This window comes from Callospermophilus lateralis, unplaced genomic scaffold (assembly GCF_048772815.1).
Source record: "Callospermophilus lateralis isolate mCalLat2 unplaced genomic scaffold, mCalLat2.hap1 Scaffold_74, whole genome shotgun sequence".
Classification (NCBI taxonomy): Eukaryota; Metazoa; Chordata; class Mammalia; order Rodentia; family Sciuridae; genus Callospermophilus; species Callospermophilus lateralis.
In genome coordinates this window covers 4,316,505-4,342,242 of record NW_027515420.1, presented here as the reverse complement: position 1 = coordinate 4,342,242, position 25,738 = coordinate 4,316,505, and the positions used below count along the sequence as shown (strand labels likewise).

The following is a 25,738-nucleotide window of genomic DNA, read 5'->3' as shown; positions in this document are numbered from 1 at the left end:
AATAAACAAGTAAATAAATAAAAATAAAAATAAAAACTTTCTCAATTCCCAGACTTCCAATCTGGCTGCATTGAGTCTTTCCGACTTGATTTTCCTTCATACATCCTTCTTGCCAACCAGATTGCACAACTCATTGTCAATCTCAAAATGCCTTGAAATTTTCTTCCATTGAAGAGTGTTTTCTTTAGTCACTTCTTTGTATATGATGACTCTTTTGTCAGTCTGACCCATACTTGAAACTTTGTGAAATCGTCTGTAAGGTTGCCAGAGTTTGATGTTCACATGTTATCCACACCAACTGTGAGCCTACTGTCTACAAGGTATTTTTATAAATATACATTTTTGTTCTTCCATGATGTCATGAGCATATTGAAACATATTGAAGTAGATACTCTTCTATTTTGCTTCTCCCACAATCCTCTGTGAATAGGACACAGACCAGGTATTTTGTAAATTTGAGAGATGGTAAATTGAAGGGTCAATTAAGGGTACTAAAGTGAGTTATAGACATCAAAAAAAAGAGAAAATCACAATAAATGAAGATAATAGATTTCAGGAATTTGAAATGTTTATACTCATTCAGTATCATGTAAAGATTCTTCAGAGGTAGTTATAAACAGTGGGTCTACAGAGAGATTTCTTTCAAGAGACTATGTTTTGAATTACATAGAACCCCTGAAATTTAGAGTTAGAAGCTACATTCCAACCCCAAGCAAAATAAGGCTGTGTCAAGAACAATTTCAGTGTCCCCTAAACATTGGGTGGGGAAAGAAATCATCCGTTTAGACTAGACTCTCTACCTGGTTAAGGAATCTAATGGGGGTGACTGGTAATCTGAGGTAGCAGGAAAGAGAGGAAGAGAGAATTCCTTCTGTGTGGTGCCGGAAATTAAATGTCCACTCCCCTCAACTGCAGGTCAAAGGTACAGGAATCCCGAGGTCCAGATGGGCAACCCATGATAGGAATGTCTGTGAGTGGACCAGGTAAAAGGGAACCTTTCCAACAGGCCTCTGTCAAAAGGTGAGGGAGCCCACCTGGACAGAGAGAGTTGTGAAAAAGGAGTCAATGTCTGTAAACCAATACATACTGGGGGAGGGAGAAGGGAGCTGTGAGAACAGCTAGTCATCGGAAAGGCCAGGTCTCCCTTCTTCACAGGTCCCTACAGGAACAGAGCAGAAGAGGCTCCAAGGAACTCAGAAATGACCCTAGAGCAAATATAAACTTTAAGGACCTTCTAGGCTCAGTGGACATGAATCATGCTACATTAGCTCTTGTCAGGTAAAAGCTCCCTGTATCCTCTTCCCCTTAAACAAACTCCAGTCTTCCCCTTCAGCAAACTCTACTCCCTGAATTCTCTTCCCTCCCACAAATGCTAGTCCTCTAAGGGTCAGAACACTTAGAAGTTTGGAGATAGAGACAGTAAAGGAACAGAAACAGAGGGAAGAAATTTTTCAGGTCTTTCTTTTAGACAGCCTAAGTTTGGCCTATCAGAAAAAGAGATTTAGGTTAGTGTGAATTGCATTGAGACTTTTATAATTATATGTGACTGGCCATTTTAATTACCATTTGTTTTTTTGTTTGTTTGTTGTTGTTTTAAATGATCATGACTCTGTTATCTAAGAGTGAGCAGAAAAATCATGCAGTCTCCTGGAGATATTATCCAGAAGCAAGGCACATCTTTCCCCTATTAGATATATTAACAATGGAGTGAGAGAAAAATAATAGTATTTTGCTTGGTTGTACTTCACATCACAAATTGTTCAATATTCCTCTTAATTAAATACTGTTGATTAATTATTTTTAAATCCTGGGAAAATCAAATTTAAGAAAATATCTTCTAATATAAAAGTTTAACTTATTTATAAAGTCAGTAAAATTAAACTTGCATTAGAACACTCCTTTAGGATTTAGCTTTACGTGTCATACCTTTGTCAGTTCTCTGTATTAAGAATGATTAAGTAACAAATTGGTTCAGTTCAACTCTGTTCTATTCATCAAACATTTTAAATCATGTGCCCTTAGCACTGTGAAGGCATTGTCAGAAATTTTAGTTTATAGTGCATTTACTATTTTCACAGAGCTTAATTTTTTTAATTAACAAGGACTATATAGAAGTAATTCAAGTACAGTAACATATAAGTATAATAGAATACAATCAAGTTTCTAAATGTATGGTACATCAATGGCATCAGATACTCCAAGATTAGCATTGTCTACCTATATCCAGGAGTATACACAAGAAGAGCATTTTGGAGTTTGGATCAGATTAAATGTGTTTATTACTTAAGGACGGTCATTATTGATTAATTCATTCAAAAACCTAATCAAACAATGCCAAATACAAGCCAACCACTAAGCTGTGTTTTAGACATACATTGATGAATAAAACAGTAATTTTCCCTTGCATGACAGAACTCACAATCCAATGAGATTCTACACTAACATGCTATCCGTGTAAATCTCTCATTATGTAAAATTGTGCAATTGAGGGGTACTACCTAGGCCACACATTTTAGATTGTCTCTTTCAATGATCACAGCACTATTCAAATGTTGTCAGTAGAGGGTTAATTCTTTTGTTTATTATCTTTTAGTAATGGCCGACACTCTCTGAGAACTTATATCCAAATGATGATATGAGTATTGTATATGTTTTCACTTACTTCATCGGTTAAAAAACCCCACGATACAAAGAAACACTCTTATTCACCCCATTTTGTAGATGAGGAAGTTAAGACACAGAAACTAAATGTATCTTGTTCAAGATCATATAGCCTAACTGGAACTCATATCTAACACCATATCTAACAGCCTTTTGATTAAATTTTTTAAAACATATATTCAGATATTATGTTAATTGGGAACTTTATTGCCAAAGCTCTTTAATCTGAGTGTGATGTTTATTCTTTACATGTAAAAACATGATGGCATGACTTAATAATTCATGTATGAGAAAAGGCAGAGCTGCTTAATGCATCAGGATCCTTTGGTTAGAAAAGGATTTTTCCATCAAGAAGCCTTGTGCCTATTAAAGATTTCAGTCTTACTCTCTTTTGGGTAAAATATATTTTCCCCCCTTCAATTGATTTGTATGATTTACACATTATTTGCAGTATATGTACTGGTGACAACAGTAAAGAAGAGTGCACTAAGTTGTCAAATAAAAAACAATATCACTTTAGATTTTTTAAAACATAGTTTAGGGTCACATTATAAATTAGCTTTGGTATTTAGACTTTCTTCTTCCTAAACTTCCATTTCTTCTGTGAAAATGAACTAGGAATATCTGCCTTGAGCACCTCAGACAATTGTGGAGGAAGGTATTGAAGAAATCATAAAGTGTTCCACATATATCAAATTTTGTTTTCATTATTTGTTCATTTGAATTCATCATAATTCTTAAATGGTATTATATTTCTTCCTATTACATTGATTAAATAAATTCGAATAATTATTTAACTGGATGTCTTTCTTTGTCTTGGAGTTAGGAAAGACTAAAGGAAAACTAAGTAAAAATTTTAAGCAGGGGCTTGATATGGGATAGATGCCTTGTTTTATTCTAGAATTGTTGGGAAGGAGGAAATGGGAACTTCCATCCACTTAAGAGCTCCATAGTGTGAGATGTCCAGGTCTTTGTATTTTTCAAATTTTGGTTTTAGGAGTTATCTGGCACACAAACAAGATAGAAGGAAACATCACTATTTCCAAATAGGATAGAGTGAAATAAATGGATAAACTTATTATTTAACTACTATAAATTGCAAAAAACATCCACAAATTAATCATTTATATGTAGGATTAGTTCCAAGAGCAATATTTTCCCTTTTTTATTTTTATGGTATTTAGTGCTCAATGTATATCTGACAGTGGTAGTTTGAATCAATCACTGTAATCAACAAATGATCTATTTCTACAGAAAGAATTCAAAGTGTATCATGAATGCTCTTCTAATTACAATGTACATGGAATGGTCAAATTGATCTTAGTCTTCCTCAAGAACTATATTTTATTCCTTTACAGTTTTGAATTTCAGATTTCTCTAAACTGGGAGATTATACATGAAAGTTATGTGAAATTTCTATTTCTAATCTGAATATATCTATTTTTTAAATTTGCTCTAATTAGTTATACATGACAATAGAATGCATTTTGATACAGCAAACATATATGGAGTATAACTTCTCATTCTTCTGACTGTACATGGTGTAGAATCAAAGCAGTCATATAATCATATTGAATATACCTATTTCTAACCTATTGTTTATTATTTAACAGGAATTCATTGTGAAGAAGACATCAATGAATGTTCATCAAACCCTTGCCAAAATGGTGGTACTTGTGAGAATTTACCTGGGAATTATACTTGCCATTGCCCATTTGACAACCCTTCTGGAACATTTTATGGAGGAGAGAACTGTTCTGACATTCTCCTGGGCTGCACCCATCACCAATGTCTAAACAATGGAGTCTGCATACCTCACTTCCAAAATGACCAACATGGATTCAGCTGCCTATGTCTACCTGGATATACTGGATCATTGTGTGAAACTCTCACCACACTTTATTTGAGGGCAATGGCTTTCTATGGGTCACAAGTGGTCCACATACAACCAAGGACTCAGTTTGTAACATAGCCTTCAGGTTTCAGACTGTTCAGCCAACATCACTTCTACCTTTCCAAGGGAACAGGGACACATTTGTAAAGATGGAGTTGCTAAGTGGCTACATTCACTTATCAATTCAAGTTCATAATCAGTCAAAAGTGCTTCTGTACATTTCCCACAGCACCAGCAATGGAGAGTGGCATTCAGTGGAGGTAATATTTGCAGAGACTGTGACCCTTACCTTAGCCAGCAGCTCTTGTACAGAGAAATGCATCACTAAAGCTCCTTCTCCATTTGAAAGGACTCAATAAATATGTGGTTTTCAAAACTCTTTTTTGGGTGGTTTACCAGTGGGATCAGCCAGCAATGCAGTCACTCTGCTTAACATCTATAATATCCCATCCACACCTTCGTTTGTAGGCTGTCTCCCAGACATTAAATTTGATTTGAATCCCATTACCTGGGAGAACATTTCATCTGGCTTGTCGTTAAATGTCAAGGCAGGCTGTGTGAGGAAGGATTGGTGTGAGAGTCAACCTTGTCAGAATAGAGGACGCTGCATCAACTTGTGGCTCAGCTACCAGTGTGACTGCTACAGGCCCTATGAAGGTCCCAACTGTCTGAGAGGTGAAAGGGGATAGGTGCCTAGGAATGCTGTGCCCCAGAGCAGAGCAATCACAAGGACAGCCTTGCTATTACTGATATGAAGTATAATGAACCTCAAAACTTACGCTGCTGTTTGCCCACTAATGAGAAAACAGAAGAGTGCAGGGCTGTGTGTTCATTTTGAGTGGATTCAGAGGAGACCTGAGTTTCTCTCAGTCAGAAAAATAAACAATAAGCAAATAGCTCCTATTCAAATGGGTTTTAATTTTGCTGTTTGTACCTGCTCTTAGAATTTTACCATTAGTTGCATATCAGAAATTTGTTGTAAATCTCATTTGTAAAAGGACTTTATTCACAAAACTAGTCAGTGCCACCTATTAGCATAGTCTGTTGTGCTTAGTAGAGTCCCAGTAAATATTCACTTCCTCAATCTTCTTTCTATGCAATTCATACTTGCTCCAAAATCATGCATAAGTTTAGCACTTTAACAGAACACTAATTTCATGCAAAGTGACAAAAACAAATTTTGCCAGAACTGCATTGGAAAAAACAGATAGAGGTCTTACAGAGGGAAAGAAAGAAAGGAAGGAAGGAAGAGAGAGAGTCAGTGGGGATGGGGGGGAGTGAAAAGTAACAATAGTAAAACTTGGTAGATGCCATAAACAAGTTGATCTGATCTTTCTAGCAAATCATGGTTTTAAATAAATTTCAAAATCCTTTATTTCCAGCATCATGTAAAAAATTGCTGTTGATAGTGATCAATACATACCTGTTTCTTTTTATTATTATTATCATGCATTGAAAAAGTCTGAGAGGTAATTGTAACAGACCGCTTTGAAATTCAGCTGTAATTTACTCCAAGATTTTAGAGTAACTTCAAGTAGGACAACATCTGGTAAATAGTCTTCTCTGCTTTTTATGAAATAAAATTAAAACCAGTCTTAGCCCACACCCTACTCAATGTTCAAATGGCTAAGAATTATTAGAAACTATTCACGGGTTTCCCCCTGCCCACAATATTCATTACAAATCATGGAACTGTTTGACAATGAGGAATGGCATCTACTCACACTATGTAATATTTTAAACAGAATGGCTAGTTGTTTCGTGATGTTTTTGTTTTTTGTTTTTTTAAAGGAGAAAAGGGGAAATTATGCTGAGGAGATGGTTCACTTTTTGAAGAAAAATTTAATTGACCCAAGGCAATATTTTTAGTACATATACAAAATAACAAACAGATGCTGACTCACTTTGACTGACTTCCAGATGCAGTGACCCTCGAGGTTAATGCTGACCATGGCGATGCTCACTGTCCCAGCAGATAGATTCAAGAGATGCCAATTCAGTGGGCTCTGGTTTTCTTTAGTGCATTTTTTTCCAACTTGGAAAATTATGAACTTTTTAAGCCAAGTTCCTGAATTGCTTATAGTCCCTCTACTTCCCCCATATCCTTATATCCTTACAATATTTAAAACTGTTCAATCCCCGTGAGAATGTTTGGCTTCAAGAGATTATAACAAGTTCTGTAAAATCTTTTCTTTTTTGAATACTTGGGATAAGTTTAAGAAAAATTACATTTTTCTTATCACCTTTAGTCATAAAACTAAAATATTCTATGTTGGCTGTTGTCTATGAGAAATGTTTTGTGTGGAGCATATTCCTTTTACAAAAGATGCTTAAATGCAGTAATTACACATCTTTTGGCAATTGTATGTTTGTAAATGCTCTTAGAATTTTACCATTAATTGAATATCAGAAATTTGTTTTAAATTTCATTTGTAAAAGAAATATTTTTTTGGAAAAAAAGGACTTTCTTTGTTACGTGTGTATTCAAGAGGGAGGATAGGTACTAACAAGCAGAAAGACACAAACTTCACCCAAATCATGATGTTTGGAAAACATTTCCCAACCTTGTTACACACTGCAAATATTAAGCACACCTGATAGAGAATTTTATTGACTTACTAAATACAAAAAGCATAGGGATATGTAATATCTTAAAGTCAATCTTTTTAAAATTGGCCTGAACTCTGAAGGGTTTCCCTAAGCTTAGACCCAAAACTGTCTGTAAGGTGGTCCCAGCTTACCTTGGGTCGATTGTGTGTAAGAACACAGAGTTTCCAAGATATTCTTCAGAATAAATGCACCACCTATATCTTTCCTTTGGGAGAATATTTAATTTATAAAAACAATTTATATTTATCTTCAATTATACACCTATACTTTGAGAATCTTATCCTTCTAGAATTACAAATTCACATATATAGAAGAAATTTCATGCCATGATTGGATTTGTTTGTTTGTTTTTTTTACACTGTTGTGCCTGCCAAGTGTATTGACCCAAAACTCTGCTTAAATACCTTCAGGAATGGTGAATTCACTCATTCTTTCTTGTCAAAATTTCCCTGAACAGTTCTGTCCTTGTGTCTAAAGGAAATGTGATTTCCCCAAAGCTTTCATTTATTGGTCATGTTATAATTCCTGAAGATATGCTCATATAACTCTTAACACCTCTTCTTCCTAAGGATGCTTAAATACTTGAAGAAGAGCATCTAGAAATATCAAACCTTTCACATCTATCATGCTACACATCCTAGTTTCTTCTAAAGTTTCCATATGGCATGATCTTCAGACATGTCGTCACCTGCTTCTTGGTGGTAAACCTGCTTGTCTGTCTTCTTCCTAAAATGTGACAGATGTGCTTGATGATACAAGGTGACACAAGACCTCAACCTCCCTTATTCTGGATAACATGCTTCTATGTTGCAGCCTAACATTAGACTGATGCTCTGCCACTTTTCTTGTACTTACATCACATGAGTATCTCACTTGGAGTCACTGTCATTCACAATGTCATAGAATCCTATTTCTCTCCCAAAAACCTATGAGGCACTTTTTGATCTAAGCGCCTTTTATTTATTCTCCTTAAATTTTATCTTGTGTTCCATCAATCATTAAAGCATTTCAAAATTTATTTTTCATCAGCATATGTTACCACTGATCTTCAGGACATATATCACCAACATGTATGAGAATTATCCCTTCCATTTCCACCGAGAAATCAAATTTGGCTTCAGGTATTTCTAAAATCTTGCAGCACATCATACATGCTGACTAACTGTATATGATTCTGAAGAATAAGATTACTAAAGAGTCAAGCTTCTCAAGGTGTATGGGGGGGGGAACAAATCTGTATTCTGTCTTTTAGTTGAGGTCTGCAAAATGATACTGCAGGGATCCTAGATTGATCAGCAGGGACCTCTGAGATTGAATGATTTTGTGTGTATCCTCAATCCTTAAGCTTCAAGAGCCAAATCTTATTAAGCATTTTTATCATATATGAAAGTGCTGCAGTGTATTCGGAGATGTTAACCTTTTCAAAGAGGTTATTTTATCCAACAGTACACTTTGAAAGCTATCTGTAGTTGCCTGGAGCAGGTAGTCTCCAAATGAAGATTCAAACTGCAATGTTCCATAGGAAATCAAGTCAGAGTTCTGAAAATACAGCCTGTTATGCAGGAGGTCTTCAAACAGATGGCTGCCTAAGCAAGTTTCACTAAAGCTCAGCTGAACTAAAATACATCTAACTTTTGGTGAAACTTCAGTTAAACCATATGATGACATTTAAACACTTCAGATGTGCTTTTCTTCTAGGACAGGGATGCAAAAACCCAAAGACAGCAATATTTTTAAGACAGTGCTCTTGTCAAGTTCAGCATTGATTTCTAGGTAGCAAGATGTAATGGGCATTTCTTAGTCTTCCTCTCACTTGACCTTTTAACAACAGCAAACACAGTTGAGTAACACATACTCCTTAGTGGGCTTACAGGGTATCAGTCTAACTGGATTCCCTTATCTTACTGATTCCTCTTCTGTCATCTCCTTTGCCTCCAAATGTCTGGAACCGACAGGCTCAGTCCCTGTACCACTTCTTTTACTCCCTATATATTTACTTTTGTGATGGTACCATTCAGTCTTCTGTCTTTAAATCCTTCATGTACGATGAAAAATACCAAATTATTATAGTTATCCCAGAACATCTCCCCTGAATTTCTGTGGCAACTACCTAGTGGTCATTTCCTTGTAGATATCTAATAAGGCATCTTTAATTTTATGTGGACTCCAATTTTCCTCCCAAATCAGTTCTTCCAGTTTTCTTCCCCATCATTACAAATAGAAATTCCAGGCTTCTAGTTGCTGGTCCAAAATCTTGAAGATGTACTTGATTTAGAAAATTCTATTTGTTCTACTTTTAAAGTATTTTAAAACTCCTACTACTTCTCACCACCTCCTGATTCAAGGTATCATTATTCCTCTCTTGAATTACTGCAGTAATGTCCCTCTCTTTGGGTTTTTGCTCAAATATTACTTCTTAGAGAGTTCTTTCCTTATTATTCCATTTAAAATTACAATCCCATCCCTATTCTCAAATCTTCCCATTCTATTTCTCTATGACTTGTTTTATACTAAATGATCTCTAGTGTGCTGACATGCTACACAGCTGGCTTTCTTATCTGTGCCATGTATGTTTATCCCTACTAGTATATAAATTTGATAAGGATAGGAATATTTGCTCCTACTACCTCACCGATGTTTTTAAATGCAGGTTTCATTTTTACACGTCTTGAGTTTTCTTGAGGTGGAGTGCATCACTGATATTGCCTCTTTTGCGCATTTCTAACTCCTTCAACCATAAGAAAGGCCTAAAGGGGTCAATATTCATCTTTGCTCCCTTTTCTCTCTCCTTTTCTCCTCCAAAGCAGGACACCGAAGGAAGAGTCTTCCTCTTCCTTTGATCCTCTGTCCTGCCTCATTATGTGGGGTATCATCCCAGAGTATTTACTAATCAAATTCTTGATTTTTGTCCTTTACAAAAAAAAAAATTAGGTTTAATAATTCATTGGCTCCAGCATGCCTACAAATAGCAAAGATGAAGCCTGCCTGAACAATATGCTTAAAAATCTCAAATTTCTTCCAAGATGGAATGTAATGTAGTGTCTGACATTTCACCACTAAGCCCCAGCATTTTAGACAGTGAAGGGGAGATTCTTTAGCTTTTTCTCTTTTGTGTTCGATGGCCTCATTTATGAACTACAGACTCAAATGCAGTTGTTTTCAGGAAAAAGTAAACTCAGAATTACAGAAAATGAGGCCAAATTGTTAGTCTATTCAGTAAGTCTGTCCTGAACATAAAAAATGTGTATGTGTGTGTAGATATAAAATTTTCCCCTTCTGTACCTTCTTCCTTTTGAGTCTCAAGATGTTTCCTCTTTGTTTCTCCTCTTCTATTTTGACATCAAAGAGTATGTGGCAGGCAGATTTGGCCAGGATGACTCCACTGGATATGCTGTCTTTAATCTATTTTTTTCCTGTTTTATTTATTTTTTATTGATTGTTCAAAACATTACAGAGCTCATGATATATCATCTTTCATACATTTGATGTCTTTAATCTTGACAGGAGTTATGGACAGAACTTCAGCCTCTCCATGTTTGTCCGAACAAATCATCCGTCAGGCTTACTTCTAACTTTGAAAAACAGCACTTACCAATACATTCGTGTCTGGCTAGAGCATGGAAGATTAGCACTGCTGACTCCAAGCTCTCCCAAATTCACAGTAGAATTTGTTCTTAGTGATGGAAATGTCCACTTAGTGACTTTGAAAATCAAGCCAAATAAAATTGAATTGTATCAATCTTCACAAAACCTTGGATTTATTTCTGCTGCCACATGGAAAATCCAAAGAGGAGATGTCATTTACATTGGTGGCCTACCTGACAAGAAAGAGACTGAAATTTATGGTGGCTTCTTCACAGGCTGTATCCAGGATGTAAGATTAAATTACCAAAATCTGAAATTCTTTCCAAATTCCACAAACAGTGCATCCCACAGTCCAGTTCTTGTCAATGTGACTCAAGGCTGTCTGGGAGACACCATCTGCAAGGTAGGGTTATTTGTACCACCTCTGAACATTTTGTATGCTAATTTTTTTATTTTATTAACATGCAATTTAATAAAACCTTCCTTTGTACCTGACAACAATGTTACTGGCCCATCAGCAATAGACCTGTTAAATATCTATGTTCCCAACAGACTGCATGATTTCTGATAAATTTTAGTGGACTTATTGGCATCATGATATATTTAACAATGATAATAACTTCAGTTACATATTTCCTACCCCACATCAATCAAATTTCTTAAGAATATTAATATTCTAATTCTTAAACTCTTATGGCACTCTATAGGCTTAACTGAACTAACTCTTTTGAAAGAGTCAATTAACTTTATCTTAAATACCAAGCTATTGCTGTTTTGAACGTTTATTACTTAAGCAAGAAAAAAAATCTGAGAGTTTTTTTTTTTAAATTTGAATTCCTCTGAAATTTCTCAGAACCCATGCTTTATATTATGTACTTTATATGCTCTTCTAAGGGCTACATTAACTATATGAAACTGTCAGCTCTGCATGAGCTTTCAGAGGAAAAGAAGGAAGCATATTGATGTGTGTTACATGTTTACTGATCTCCAACTATGGTCACAGACTAGCCTTAGTCCTAAATATACACAGAGAAATCATTATGAATTTACTATAGGAGCACTTCTAATGTGCCAGGCACTATTTTACATAGATTAATCCATTAATTCTGTTGAAGGATTACTGTATAAACCAGATATTATTATCCCCTTTTATACTATTTATAAAGAAACTAAATTTTATGTAACAATCTGAGGGTGTGGCTCAGTGGTAGAATATGTGCTTTGCATGGGTGAGGCCCTGGGTTCAATCCTCAGCCCTAAAAAAAAAAATAAGAGATAAAAATAAAAATAAAGTTATGTAACTATCCTGAATGGTTTGCTAATAGTTGTCCTGGGATACACACAGTCAGGCTCTAAAAAATTTTCTTTTAAAATATTTTTATTTTGAATACTTTGTGAGTGAACTTGTAAGACCTGAATTAAGAACAATGAGTCTCTGATTCAGAGGCAGAGCAAATGGTGAGGGATGGCATTGAATTGGGACCCAGAGGATCTAGTTACCAAGCTTCATTTTCATTTCCACAACAGAAAGACCCTCATCTGTAAAAATAAGAGTAATAATTCTTATTGCAAATAATTACTGCATGTGAAAATATGGGATAATTTGTAAAATACAGAAAGCGTTGTTACATTTCAACAAGCATCCTTGTATTATACATTGATTTTATATTTCCTCTTTTTCTTTCCCATTCTCTCTTTCCCCCTTTCTCTTTCCCCATCCCCTCTCTCTATTGCTATCTTTCCTTGATGCTCTTTTAGAAAACAGTGGGCAATGGTAGCATTCAGTTTTATTCCATATACTTAAAATCCATGTTAAATGTTTAAAATCTGAAAATATAGGGAAATTGGCATTTTAAAATAACAGATATATGTTGTCACCTTTAACATTTCCACATCTAATTGCCAATGATTTTGATGATTTTTTTACCCCTGCTCAGACCAATCCCTGTCAAAACAGAGGCATTTGTTATTCCCTGTGGGACGACTTCTCCTGCTCCTGCCCTGCATATACAGCTGGGAAAGCCTGTGAAGAAGTTCGGTGGTGTGAACTCAGCCCTTGCCCTCCCAGTGCCCAGTGCCGGTTGGTGCCCAAAGGATTCGAATGTACGTAGAGCTCAGGACTTTTATCCTTCCAATTAATTTGGCACGTTTAAGTTGTTCTGATAGGAAAAAAAAAATAAACAGACATGGTCAACTTATTAAATAAGTGGATGGTTGTTCACCCTTCTGTGAGTAGTATAATTAACCTGATATGAGTAGTATAAAAATCCAGATTAGTCTCTTGTTTTATCCTGCCTGTGTGTCTGGGTGGGAAATGGAGAATGTAGCAATACCAATACCAAATCTGAGTCCGTGGTCATTTAAAGCTGATGTCTAAAGAGTTAACCGGGTGATACTGTCCTTCCTCATTATTAGAAATACAGAATAAACATGCTGGTGTTAGCTCACTGCCGTTTTAACTTCAGGTAATTCATATGATCTCCATGATATAAAGCCTCCTTGCCTGTGAAATAGGGGTACCGAAATCTATAGGTTTCTTTGTGATGATTGCATATTCTTATGTATATAATCAAACACATTAGGTACCCGGTGATACTGGCCAGGACTGCATCCCTTTATGTGAAGGGTTCCCCTGCCCCTTTCAGTGCTACAGAGCACAACTTCTCAAATGTTAATGATTTGAACACCACACTTAGGATTTTTTGACGTTTTCACAAAGTAACCACAGTGTCATTTCTGTGCTGTCTCCTCTCTTACTTCAAATAGCGCACAGACCAAGATATAGCCCATCCTCTGCTTAAATTGAATTTGAATCCCTTCCCCTTATCCAAAGATTCTGCTGCTAAAGATTTTGCTCCTAGAATTTCTCTCTTACTCTCCAACATCAACAGTTTTTCCATTAGCAGATAAACATTCCATCAAATTTCCTCATTACAAAATATATCCCATGACCTCCCTTCCCCAATAACGCACAGACCAAATTCCCACCTGTGGCTTCCCATTTCTCTACTTCCTTTTCTTTTGAGAAAAACAAAACAAACCTCTGAAGATTTGTGCTCAAAATACTTCTGCTGTCTCACTCCAATCTTTTACCTCATCACTCAGGCCCCATAAACCTCTTCCACTCTCTCAGCCCAGAGCTTCACAGTTTCTCTCCACCATTTCATTCAAATTTGGATGCCAGGGTCTTCCTACCTGTTTTTTTCTTTATATCTCTTACTATTCCTTGATATTTTTGTGGGGCGTGGTACTGAACCCAGGGGAACTGTGTGACTGAGAAACAGCCCTTTTTATATTTTATTTTGAGAGAAGTTCTCACTAAGTTGTTTAGGGCCTCCATAAGTTGCTAAGGCTGACCTCAAACTTGCAATCCCCCTGCCTCAGCATTCAGAGCCACTGGGATCACAGGTGTGCATCACTGCCCCTGACCTGTTCTTGAGTATTTTGATATACATGTATGTGTTTATTTTGTTTATTTGTTGATTACCTCTTTCCTCAGTAGAAAATAAGTTTCACAGTGCAAGAAATTTTTCTATGTAGTTATTTAAGTCACTGTTGGCCCTTAGAAGAGTGCCAAACATCATAGTAGGTTGTCATAAATATTTGTTAAATGAATGAATTTACTTATTTTTCTGCAAATCAGTTATTCACTTAACTGCTCTATATATTAAGTATATTATCTTCTTACAATAAAAATATACATAAAATATATTTAAAAACACTGCACTAAAATAATGGAATGGAACTAGATGTGAGAGTGGCTGAAGGTCAGTTCCGACATTTCATTTAGACTATGCCTGACATAACTGAAGACAAGAGAATACATTTATTTTTATGTTTCTATATTTTAAAAGATATATATGATACATGGTAAACTGTAGATATACTTGAGGAAATTTTCTAGAGGAATGTGTATATTTATAACTCATTTTTAGGAAATACCTACTACATACAAATAGAAGCATGATGAGTTGATAGAAAGTAAAATGGTTTCTAACCAACACAGAACTTTATTTATTTATTTATTTATTTATGCAGAGTTGGTGATTAGATCCAGCAGGGCCTTGTGCATACTAGTCAAGTCTGTACTACTGAGCGACACTCCTAGCTCAGCACAGATTTTAAGTGCAACATTTTCCATTCTTCTATCTCTGACATGCTTGTTGAAAACGATGATGAATGAAAATGAACTATTAATTTTATTGTTACTCTTTTGATAGAAATATTAATATTGTTAGTCCCAGCTGTGTTCTACAACAGCGTTCAAATCACTTGGAACATTTCCACAGGGGGAATGAAAAGAGTAGGATTTCAAAAATCAGTGGCAGCCCAAGAACAGTATATACCCAAAGCAGTTTGGACTGGCCCACATGTGTATCAGAAACAAGTGAATCTTCACTGCTGTACCATGACTACTACAAAAGGAAAAGAAGCTGGCTCCAACATCCCCAAAATATCCCAACAGCCTTCTTTTCGAAGTATGACTTATCTTAGTGCAGACAGAAATGGAAATCAATAGGAGGTTTACAATAGGAATTGTATATCAGTTTCATAATTGACAGATATGAACCATGGATTCATTTTTGCTTCTTTGTATACTTTAAATTTTGTGTGATCTTATGACCGTATTGTATTTTCTTTTCAAATAAAATATATTGAGAAGATTAAGTGTAACAGAACAACATACTCTTGAGAGCATGGCTCATACATTACTCTAAGTTTGGCCTTTAGATCTTTAATCATCTGTATCTGTGTCCCACTAGGATTAAACCAAGATTTAAAAATTTACAACTCACCTTTGATACAGGTGTGTTTATTATGGCAAAGTACCCCAAAGAAAAGTCAAAGGAAAAATGTCATGTGCATTGTGGTTTTTACCTATATCTCAAGAAGTGATTTCAGAGATTTGTTATTTTAACATTTACTTTAAAATATGAGTCACTCATTGCTCTTTCCCTCCTTAATTCTTACCCAAAAACCTGGTTGGAGGAAAAAAAAAAAAACCTCAACAATCAAAAACAATGAAATCAAATGAGATTTTAATTTAGTCAAATAATAAAACTTGAATGATACACTTTAATTTTCTCTTGCTGTGATTTATAATCATGTCATTTCCAAAATAAAGGAGAAAGTTATTTTCATCGATTACTCATTTACTAAAGTTTCCTGAGCACCTATTGTGTGTTAGGCAAAGTTCTAGACAGAGATCTCTGATCTCAAAAAGCCCATGCAATAGAACAGAAAGACAGTCAAGGAACAAGTATACAATTTTAAACTTCAAATGTAATTGGAGTTATGAAGAAAATAAAACCCAGAGTGAAACAGAGAGTGAACACAGGGCAAAAGTTGTTTTAAATTGGATAGTCAGGGAAGGCTTCCCAGAGGAGGTGACATTTGAGCAGCTATCAACGCTGAGGAGGAGCCACGTACAGGAAGGCCTAGGGGAGAATATTCCAGGTTTAAGTAATAGCAAGTATAAAAGATCTGAGTCAGGGAGAAGCTTGCTGTCTTCAGTGAGTGGCAGGATATGTGAATAGGGAAGAGAGTGGAAGGAATTGGAATTGGGAAGTTAATCAGGGGTCATATCACATAAATTCCTGTGAGGAGCTGGGGTTGTGGCTCAGCGGTAGAGCACTCACCAAGCACGTGCGAGGTACTGGGTTCAATCCTCAGCAGCATAAAAAAAAAAACCCTCCTGTGAGTATTGTTTAAGACTTAGGCTTTCTAGATATGATGGCAACTAATAGAGGTCTTGGGCTAAGGAGTGGTGGTTGGATTCACCCTCAGCATCACAGAAATAGGGACCCTAATAAGTAATTAGTCTATATGAAAGATGACAGTGGTTGGGTATATTGCCTCGCACATTGAGTAATGACAGTGTTTCAAGGTCAATAGCTACTGAAAAGTGGGAAAAAAATGAAAATGGCAAATTGACTACTGGATTGGATAACGTGGAGGTCACTGTGACCTTAACAAGAGTGGTTTTAGTGAGGTGATTGGAACAGAACCTGAGTAGCATGTACTAAAGAGAAAATGGTAGATAAGAAAGTGGAGACCTTGAGAATAGGAAACCATTAGAAGAGTATTGATGGGGAGGGGAAAAGCAAAGGAAGAAGTAGGGTCGGGGAGTCGGGATAGTTCTTCAGGGCCTCATGCTTGTGTCTATTTTTTAAGATTGAAACAACTGCAGCATATTTGTAGAGACAGGAAATGAAAAGGGAAAGAAAATAATGAGCATGATAGAAAAGAGGGTGCATGTCTGAACAGTACCTAAAAGGGATGAAAATAAACGGGACCCAACACATTGCTGACCAGGTTGGCCTTGCACAGGGTCATGGAAAGTGCATCCATTTTAACAGGATGAGAAGCAGAGTGCATCTGGGGACTGTGAAGTTTCAGACTTGGTGGAAAGATGGGGCACTTTTTCTCCTATTTGCTCAAGAATGCAAACAGGAGACTGAGATAAGTTCAAACATTTCCAGAGAACAAGTTGTAATTTAATAATCTTATAGATTTAACAACCTTTTAATAGAAAAATGCAATGATTACCCCAAACTGCTCTGCTTCCAGATAGTACATGGACATGATGAGGTAAAGGTGGTTGATTTGGCTGTGTATTTTTTTCCTAGTCACACAAAAATATTTGGTGATAGGTGGAGAGTGGGTAGTTTGGATTTTTACCAGGTTAGGTAACCCAGTCATTGGGAATGCACATGTCTGTGTGTTGTGGGCCGGGGGTCCTAGGGATTGAACCCAGGGGTGCTCTAAAGTTTTTAAAAGCTTATTTTGAGACAGGGTCTTGCTAAATTGCCTGAGCTGGCCTTGAATTTGTGATCCTCCTTTCTCGACCTCCTGAGTAGCTGGGATTAGAGGCGTGTACCTTTGCACCCAGCAGGAATACTACCTTTTCCTCCCTGTTGGTCAGCTTCATAAGAAACCAGTCTCTACTATTGGACTTCTGTGTTGCTATAGCTGGATTTGTAATTTCTTGGTGCTCAATTTCTTTGCATATGAAATGGATCATCAGTGCCTTATTTGGGGGTTCTAGTGGAAAATAAAAATTGGCATGCATTAGAATATCAATGAAAAAGAAAAGTCTGGTTTGCGTTTTGGTATTAGACCATCCATGTTTTATGTTGTGGCTTTATTATCTATTAATTAATAAACATAAGCAGACTTCTTAGCTTCTGTTAGTCTCTATTCCTTCTTTAGTAAAATGAAGATAATAACCATACTTGTAGTCAAGAGTTTTTTATTAGAAATAATTAAAAAAACACAACTAGCACAGTACCCACCATGTCAAACAATCAACACATGATATCATTAACATGATGATCACTACTATTGATGCAGGTAATTAAGCACATATTATAGACTGAATAAAGTTGCTAATTAGTGTTGTCTTCTCTCTTTAGGTATTGCAAATGCTGTTTTTATCGGACAAAGCAGTAAAATATTGTTCAGAAGTAATGGGAACATTACCCGAGAACTCACCTATATCACATTTGGATTCAGAACAAAAGATGCAAATGTGATAATATTGCATGCAGAAAAAGAGCCTGAGTTTCTTAATATTAGAATTCAAGAGTCCAGATTATTCTTTCAATTGTAAAGTGTCAACAGCTTTTATGTGCTACATCTTACAAGTCTGCAGTCAGTGAATGATGGCACATGGCACCAAGTGGCTCTTTCCATGATAGATCCACTGGCCCAGGCCTCCAGGTGGCAAATGGAAGTGGACAATCAAACACCTTTCGTGACCAGTGCAATCATTACTGGAAACCTCAACTTTTTGAAGGACAATACAGACATTTATGTGGGTGACAGAGCTCTTAACAATAGGAAGGGCCTGCAGGGGTGTCTAAGTACAATAGAATAGGAGGGATTTATCTCTCTTACTTTGAAAATGCTCATGGTTTCACTAATAAACCTCAGGAAGAGCAGTTTCTTAAAATCTCTACAAATTCAGTGGCTACTGGCTGTTTACAATTAAATGTCTGCAACTCCAATCCCTGTTTGCATGGAGGAAATTGTGAAGACATCTATAGCTCGTATCACTGTTCCTGTCCCTTGGGATGGTCATGGACACACTGTGAACTCAACATTGATGAATGCTTTTCAGACCCCTGTATCCATGGCAACTGCTCTGACAGAGTCGCAGCCTACCACTGCAGATGTGAGCCTGGATACACAGGTGTGAACTGTGAAATGGAGATAGAAAATTGCCAGAATCACCAATGTGCAAATGGGGCCACCTGCATTAGTGAGTCTAATGGCTATTCTTGCCTCTGTTTTGAAAACTTTACGGGAAAATTTTGCAGGTGAGCATAATGTCCATGAAGCTTGGTTCTTATCAAACTGGAATCTCTCTTCTCAAGGCCTGCATATACACTGTGCTGAACGGGAAAAGTTTTGGTCATTTCAAACAATTTGATCATCTAAAGATGGGATTTATCTTGATGGGATGACCTATAAGTATTAATGGTAGTGTTTCAACCAGACAGTGTTTCCTCAGCCACCTTTGTTAGAATATGTCTCATGAACTATAACTCCAGGATCTTGCAGCCCATGGTCACAAGAAACAAATATATTTACAATAAATACAAAAACTGAGTTTCAGGGTTGTAAAGGAAGGCAGGATGTCTAATAACAAAATAATGCCCAGGGTTACTTCACCGGATAAATCTCATAAAATCCTGAAAAGGCTACATTATCATTTCAAAAAATTGAATTTATTATTTTCAAACATAAAATGAACATGTTTTGATGATTTTATTAGTTATTAATTAATGCAGAAACTAGGGAGACATTAAAAGCAGTCCAAAGGACAATATACAGAATATAGATGTATACAAAAAATAGAAATGATGAAGTGGATCTACTAATAAATGCAAAACTGTTTACTATTCCACAGGAGAACAAAATTAGGATCTGAGAAAATCTTTCCTGAAGTATGACAATCAGTTGTATTGCTACAAATTCACTTGCATGTCAATAGCAAGATTCTTCTGTATTAATATAATTTTCTACAATTTACAGAATTGTAATATTGCTTAGTAAAGAAAATCTTAAGACATCTACTACTATAGAATCAGATTGTTCTAGAGATCCTTTATATAACATCCAGTATTCCACTGAAGATAATCACTGATCTCTTGCCCATTTCAAAGTATTTATCAATTTTTTTCTGAAACTACAAAAGCAGTATTTTAGTTCTAGCAACCACTACTATTTCATGCTGTGTAAACAAAGATAAGAAAGAATATTTTCCTACTAAGTCGCATTGCTTCAATATTTCCATGTATGTAGAAGCCATTATTGTTTTTACAACTTATTCTGCTTTAAATTTACTAAATAATTGAGTCATTATGGGTAGGTGAGAGGGTTATTATTAACAAGTAATACATTCCAGGACTTTAGCAAGAACACCTGGAGTGGGTTGGCAGCCTGTAGACATTGGAGACATTACACTAATTCAGAGCTGGTACCTTAATTACATAAATCTTATAGCAGACATAACATGTATCCATCTCCATAAAATGTGGATGTATCTTTGTAACATTTATTATTGTTCAGAGCATATTATAGCAAAGTGATAGCTGCTAAGTGTTAACATGCCAGTTAGATGTTACTTCCGTGAGCTCATCCACTTATTTGCCATTATTCAGGATCAAAATCAGTAGCATTCCACAGTGAATTTGGGTAAGTAAAGTACATTTGCCCTAGTAACTATTCTCTAGAACTTTTTTTTTTTTTGCCTAATTCATCAAAGTCAAGTTCTTAATGTATAAACTTTTCAAAAGTACCTTCTAATGAGATTCAGAAATTGTTTATTAAACCTAAGATGTATACAGAGCTTCATATTTGCATTGCTAATTGACTTCTTTCAAAGCTGGTTGACATCTTTGACTCTTTTGAAATGTTCTTATATCTTCTTTTAAAAGTAGAAGTGATTAGCTCTTGTGATGAGACATTCTTACTATCATCTAGTCTAGTTTCTCCACATTAGCTGCAACAAACATGACAGGACAAAAAGGAATACATTTTACAGTTCCTGAATATTTATTCTGTATCTGATACCAAGCACATACACAGTGGGCCAAAGGACCTAAGCAACATTCTTAAAATCTTTTTGAACATCAGTCCTTTGAAACTAGGGTTTTGTCTAGCCATGATGTTCAGCTTAGCTTTTAACAATTTGCTCTGCCTTTTATAAGAATTCTTTAGCACGTGCAGTTTTGTTGTTGCAGAAGAGAGTTTCAGGCTGAATCCACATGCAGTTGCCATGAGTGCTATATACAAACCTCCTGGACAGCACTTGGCTTGCATTCTGCAAAGCTATGAATTATTGGAGAGAGAGCAGCAAGTCTTGGCAGGGCAACTGGAGTTCAGCTCTGAAAGCCAACAGAAAAATTGTATGAGTGTTTGGGTACCACAGTGCTGTCCTTGCTTTCCTGGCCTTTATAGAGACGCAATTTTCCTATGGCCTTTGTTGATTTATTAGCAGAGCGGTGGCAAATCTAACTGTAGCAAGTTCCTTTCCAACTCTGAATTTATTGCCACCCCATGGCATAGATCTTATCTCCCGAATAAAAACTGTGTAGAATAGAAGATGGATAGCCAGGTTTGCTACACTACCCTCCAGTAGGAATTTTTTTACTGGAGAAAGTGGTGCTGGTATAATGCAGCACAATTCAGCACTTAGAAAGCCTCCAGACTGGGTACCTAATTAGCTTGACAATGACTTCATATGTGAACTCTTCAAAAAAGTTTTCTTGAATAAAATAAACAAGATGAACAGCTGTGGCTGTTACTTTTCTCTTTCTAGATACAGAAGATTACCCTCAACAGTCTGTGGGAATGAACATACAAATCTCACTTGCTACAATGGAAGCAATTGCACAGAGTTTCAGACTGAATTAAAATGTATGTGCTGGCCAGGTTTTACCGGAGAATGGTAAGTCACCTTTGAACATTCTGGAAGAGAAATCTGGGCTAAAGAACAGTGGGATTACTTGGAGTTCATTTTCTCCTCTAATTTTTCATCTTAGTTCCCATAGGAATATCTATGCTGAAATATAGGTCTAAGGCAGAGTTGAGCAATAAAAAAGAAGTAAATTTGCAGTGTAGGTCAAAGTAGAGAACATTTTATTAGCCAGAACTTTGAATAGAGAAATATGTTTTATTAAAAATGTATAATGTGCTATTTTTCTTTCTTATAAGTACATCTGGATTCATAGTTTTCCCACTCACTCTAATACACAATGCAAATATGGTTGCTATTGAAGTAAAATGACATGCACCTGAAAGACTGCCTCTTAGAATTACCAACAATCCAAAAAGTATGTACACCTTACCCATCTGATTCTGTCTTTCCCAGAGCAATGCCTTCAGTTCTTCCTCACTTTCTACAGGGACAGTCACTGACTTTAGACAATCTGTGACCTGCTGAAAATGCAGGGAAATTTGCATATGTGTGTGACTGGCTGAGGGTGAGATCAAGGGAGAAAGCAAGTTCTTCATAACATGTATCAGATTCCCAAAGGAACCTGTGTCCCCCAAGCAGTTGCAAACCAGAACTCTATAGGTTATCAACATTATAGAGAAATAGTCAAGCATTTGTTTATCATTGTGTGTCATGAACCTTATGATATCATCCTTCATTCTTAGAGCTCTCCAAGGTAGGTTTTACTGTTCTTATTTTGCATATGCACAAGGTAAGACTGACAGGTTAAGTGACAAATCAGGTGTCCATTCAAATGTATGTAGCGGTAAGGTTGAGCTGCCTTGGAAGCCTCCAATCATTTATTGGATATGTTGGCATAATTGTATGAATAAATTTTTGCTCACCACAATTAAAAGTAAATGGAAAAATTACTCCCCAATCTCATGTTCCATCCAGGATAAGGTCGTTCTGGTCAAACTTTCTACACAGAGCAACATAACTAACAAAGAGATTGTAACTAAAATTTCCCAGAAGAACAGATAGTAAAATAATAGGAATGTCCCTGCTCCAATTACACTTTGGATTAATTTGAATTTTTGGTTTCTCAGCTGACTCTTTTGGCATCACACAGATACAGCTCTTTTGCCATTTTTACAAAACAAACAGGGAGCATATTACCCTTCGGAATGTTCTAGGTGGCATAGGCAGTCCGAGTGTATAGGTGTGGAAAGAGATAGACTAAAGTCACACTTTCCATTTCACAAATCTATTTCATGCAGTTATCAATTCAGAAATGGTCCAGATGATTTCCAATTCCATATGTCTTCCAAAAGGTTTATTTATTTATTTTTTCAAAATTATTTCCTTGTCCTAAATTTTGAAAAAACACCTTTAAGTGCTGATCACTTCCTGGCCTAATTACACCACTTCTGTTGATGTCACAATGCACAGAGCTCATCTGAAATCTTGGATTATTTTTCTGTTACACCTTGCCCCTATGTATAACAAATATTGACCGTGCCTCTTAAATGTATTTATTTATTTTTGAATTATATTTTGCATTGAAATTTAAGTTGTTGATTTGAAATATGAAAAAGAAAGCTCATAACTTTCCTTTCTCTCTGAATAAACTTCTCATCTGAATAATATTGTCTGGCACAGCATGATTTCTAAAATAGCAAATCTCAGGTAGACTCAGTACTTTCAAAGACTTAATTCATCATTAGTTAATCCTTTGGATACCAGTGGATTTATTTAGACTTTCCATCTATAAATTCTTTCAATTAAAGCTTCAGTGTTGCTTGTTATACATGTGTATGTGTTATTCACTGTTTAGCTCAAAATATAAATAGGTGAGAAAGAGTAGCTAGAGGAAGACTAGAAAACTTGGGACAATCTCCCAAGGACTAGGGAAATGAGACTTTTGGGACACCCAAGGATATTGAAGAACTGCCCTCTAATACACTGCCTTCTCTCTTGCCTGGAGAGAAACCTCCAACTTTATAGTGTCATCCTGGCAGGTTGGATGATGGATGATGTGAACATGTTGGCCCACCCAGGACAGAGAGTGCTTGGCAAGCTCCTGTGAATTGTCAAGTTTTGCTCAGATCTAATCAGAAAAGACTCCTTCCAGCCCAGTAGGTTAAGCCAAAAAAGGAAAACAAAATGTCTCAGCTATGCTTGGTGTTCAATGGGATAAGGAACTGTTTTTCTTGGAAGAAATCTTCATTTTTCTATACTGTGAGTTGATTACATGGAAGTTCTATGTTTTGGAAGGTAGAGGACATTAAAAATTGTTTACATCAAACTTCAACATTATAAGCTGCTCTGCTGTAATTCTTGAAGATGAAATTTTATATGAATTTCCTACAGTAATACAGATGTTTCAGTCACTGCTCTATTTGAAGGCCTGAGCAGTGTTTGGCACATGATAAAACCTACTGAATGACTGAATGAGTAGTTGGTGAATTAATCAATGAATATAAAGAAGAACAAGTTGCTGACCATAGGTAACAATAATGTACTGTATATTTCAAAAACCTAGAAGAAAGGAATTTCAAAGTTTTTGTCAGAAAGAGATGAATCGTTTTTGAGGAGAGAGAAATGTTTAACCTAACTTAAACATACAATGTACACATATATCAAATACCATGAATACAAACAATTTTTATGGTTTTATTTGGTGAGTTAAAAGAACTAAAAGACAAAAAATGTTGGTGGAGATTAAGGTAAATAAAAAGGAGGAGGGGAAGAGGAGGAGGAGGAGGAAGAGGAGGAGGAGAAAGAGAGGGAGGAGGAGGAGGGGGGTGAAGAAGAATAGTAATAGCAGTAGTAGTAGTAGTAGTGGTGGTGGTGGTGGTGGTGGTGGTGGTGTCCAGAAAAGAGGAAAATTTCAATTTACTTTAGAATTGATGTTGAAATTTCTTTTGAAAAATTTGCCTTTGAAAGGCATTTTATTGGATCAACTAAAATTATGCTTAGCTTTTGAAAAAAAACAGATTTATTAGCAAGTGAAATAATCTAATTACCCACTTTTGCTCAATTTAAAAAAAATGGAATTTCAGTGTAATTTAAAATCTCTCAGAGTTCACTGTTTTGTTGTGTCTGTTGGGTGGCTCACCTGAGGGTGCCGGTGTACTAGAATCCTGACAGCTAAAATGTAGGTCTGCTCTGCAGACTCTAGGTTGGCAAAGTGCAGCCTCACCTCCTGACTTCTAAGTGCACCTAATAAACTGAGCATTTATAAGGTGGCAAACCCACTAGTGCTCTTAAGGGAGAAACTGTTCTATGCATGGCCCATGTTCCCTTGGTTTCTAAATAGTCGCACCTGTTTTCCCATTCTAATTAATCCAGCGTGTGCATTTGTTTGCCCCCATACGTGTGCACAGATAATTTCTATTAAAACCACAGCTGACCGAAGGAGTTTGAAGAAACATTTCCCATATTATCCAATATATATATATATATATAAATTGTGTGGGAATGGGCAGATAAGATTGTGCGGTCCTGGGTAGATGAGGCGAACTGTTGCGTTCCCCATTTCACAGCCCATTTATTAAACCATGTCCTGAGTCTCTGCTCTTTCTGTTTATTTTCAAAGGTGTGAAAAGGACATTGATGAGTGCTCCTCCAATCCCTGCTTCAACGGAGGCCTGTGCCAGGACCTACTCGACAAATTCCAGTGCCTCTGAGATGTCGCCTTCGCTGGGGAGCGCTGCAAGCTGGACGTAAGCGGCCTGTCCTTTTATGTGTCCCTCTTACTGTGGCAGAACCTCTTTCAGCTTCTTTCCTACCTCAATCTGCACATGAACGATGAGCCGGTTGTGGAGTGGGGCGAACAGGAGGATTACTAGCCCTCATTTCAACATTCCCCAGTGTAAAAGCCCTGGAGTTTCAGGACATGCCTTGATTCACTTTAGACCTCTAAATAAGAAAAAAAAAAATTTAAGTAAAAACCATCTTAAAAATGGAAATAAATTCAAGGCCTATATTAAGCATATCACAAGTACTTTGGTTTTGTATAAAATATTTTCCTATTCTAG

General features: G+C 36.3%; 1 protein-coding gene across 1 annotated transcript in view; it reads left to right on the top strand.

Annotated features, from left to right (window-relative positions):
- The first annotated feature begins 892 nt into the window (after nucleotides 1-892).
- Nucleotides 893-25,738, top strand: part of LOC143389910 (protein crumbs homolog 1-like) — a 58,707-nt gene continuing 33,861 nt past the window's right edge. Inside the window, 10 exon segments of the mRNA XM_076842640.1 lie at nucleotides 893-983; nucleotides 4,275-4,559; nucleotides 4,562-5,230; nucleotides 10,512-10,551; nucleotides 10,646-11,153; nucleotides 12,688-12,853; nucleotides 18,166-18,624; nucleotides 18,627-19,071; nucleotides 21,579-21,707; nucleotides 25,297-25,423. Of these exon segments, the coding sequence (XP_076698755.1) occupies nucleotides 893-983; nucleotides 4,275-4,559; nucleotides 4,562-5,230; nucleotides 10,512-10,551; nucleotides 10,646-11,153; nucleotides 12,688-12,853; nucleotides 18,166-18,624; nucleotides 18,627-19,071; nucleotides 21,579-21,707; nucleotides 25,297-25,423 (2,919 nt within the window).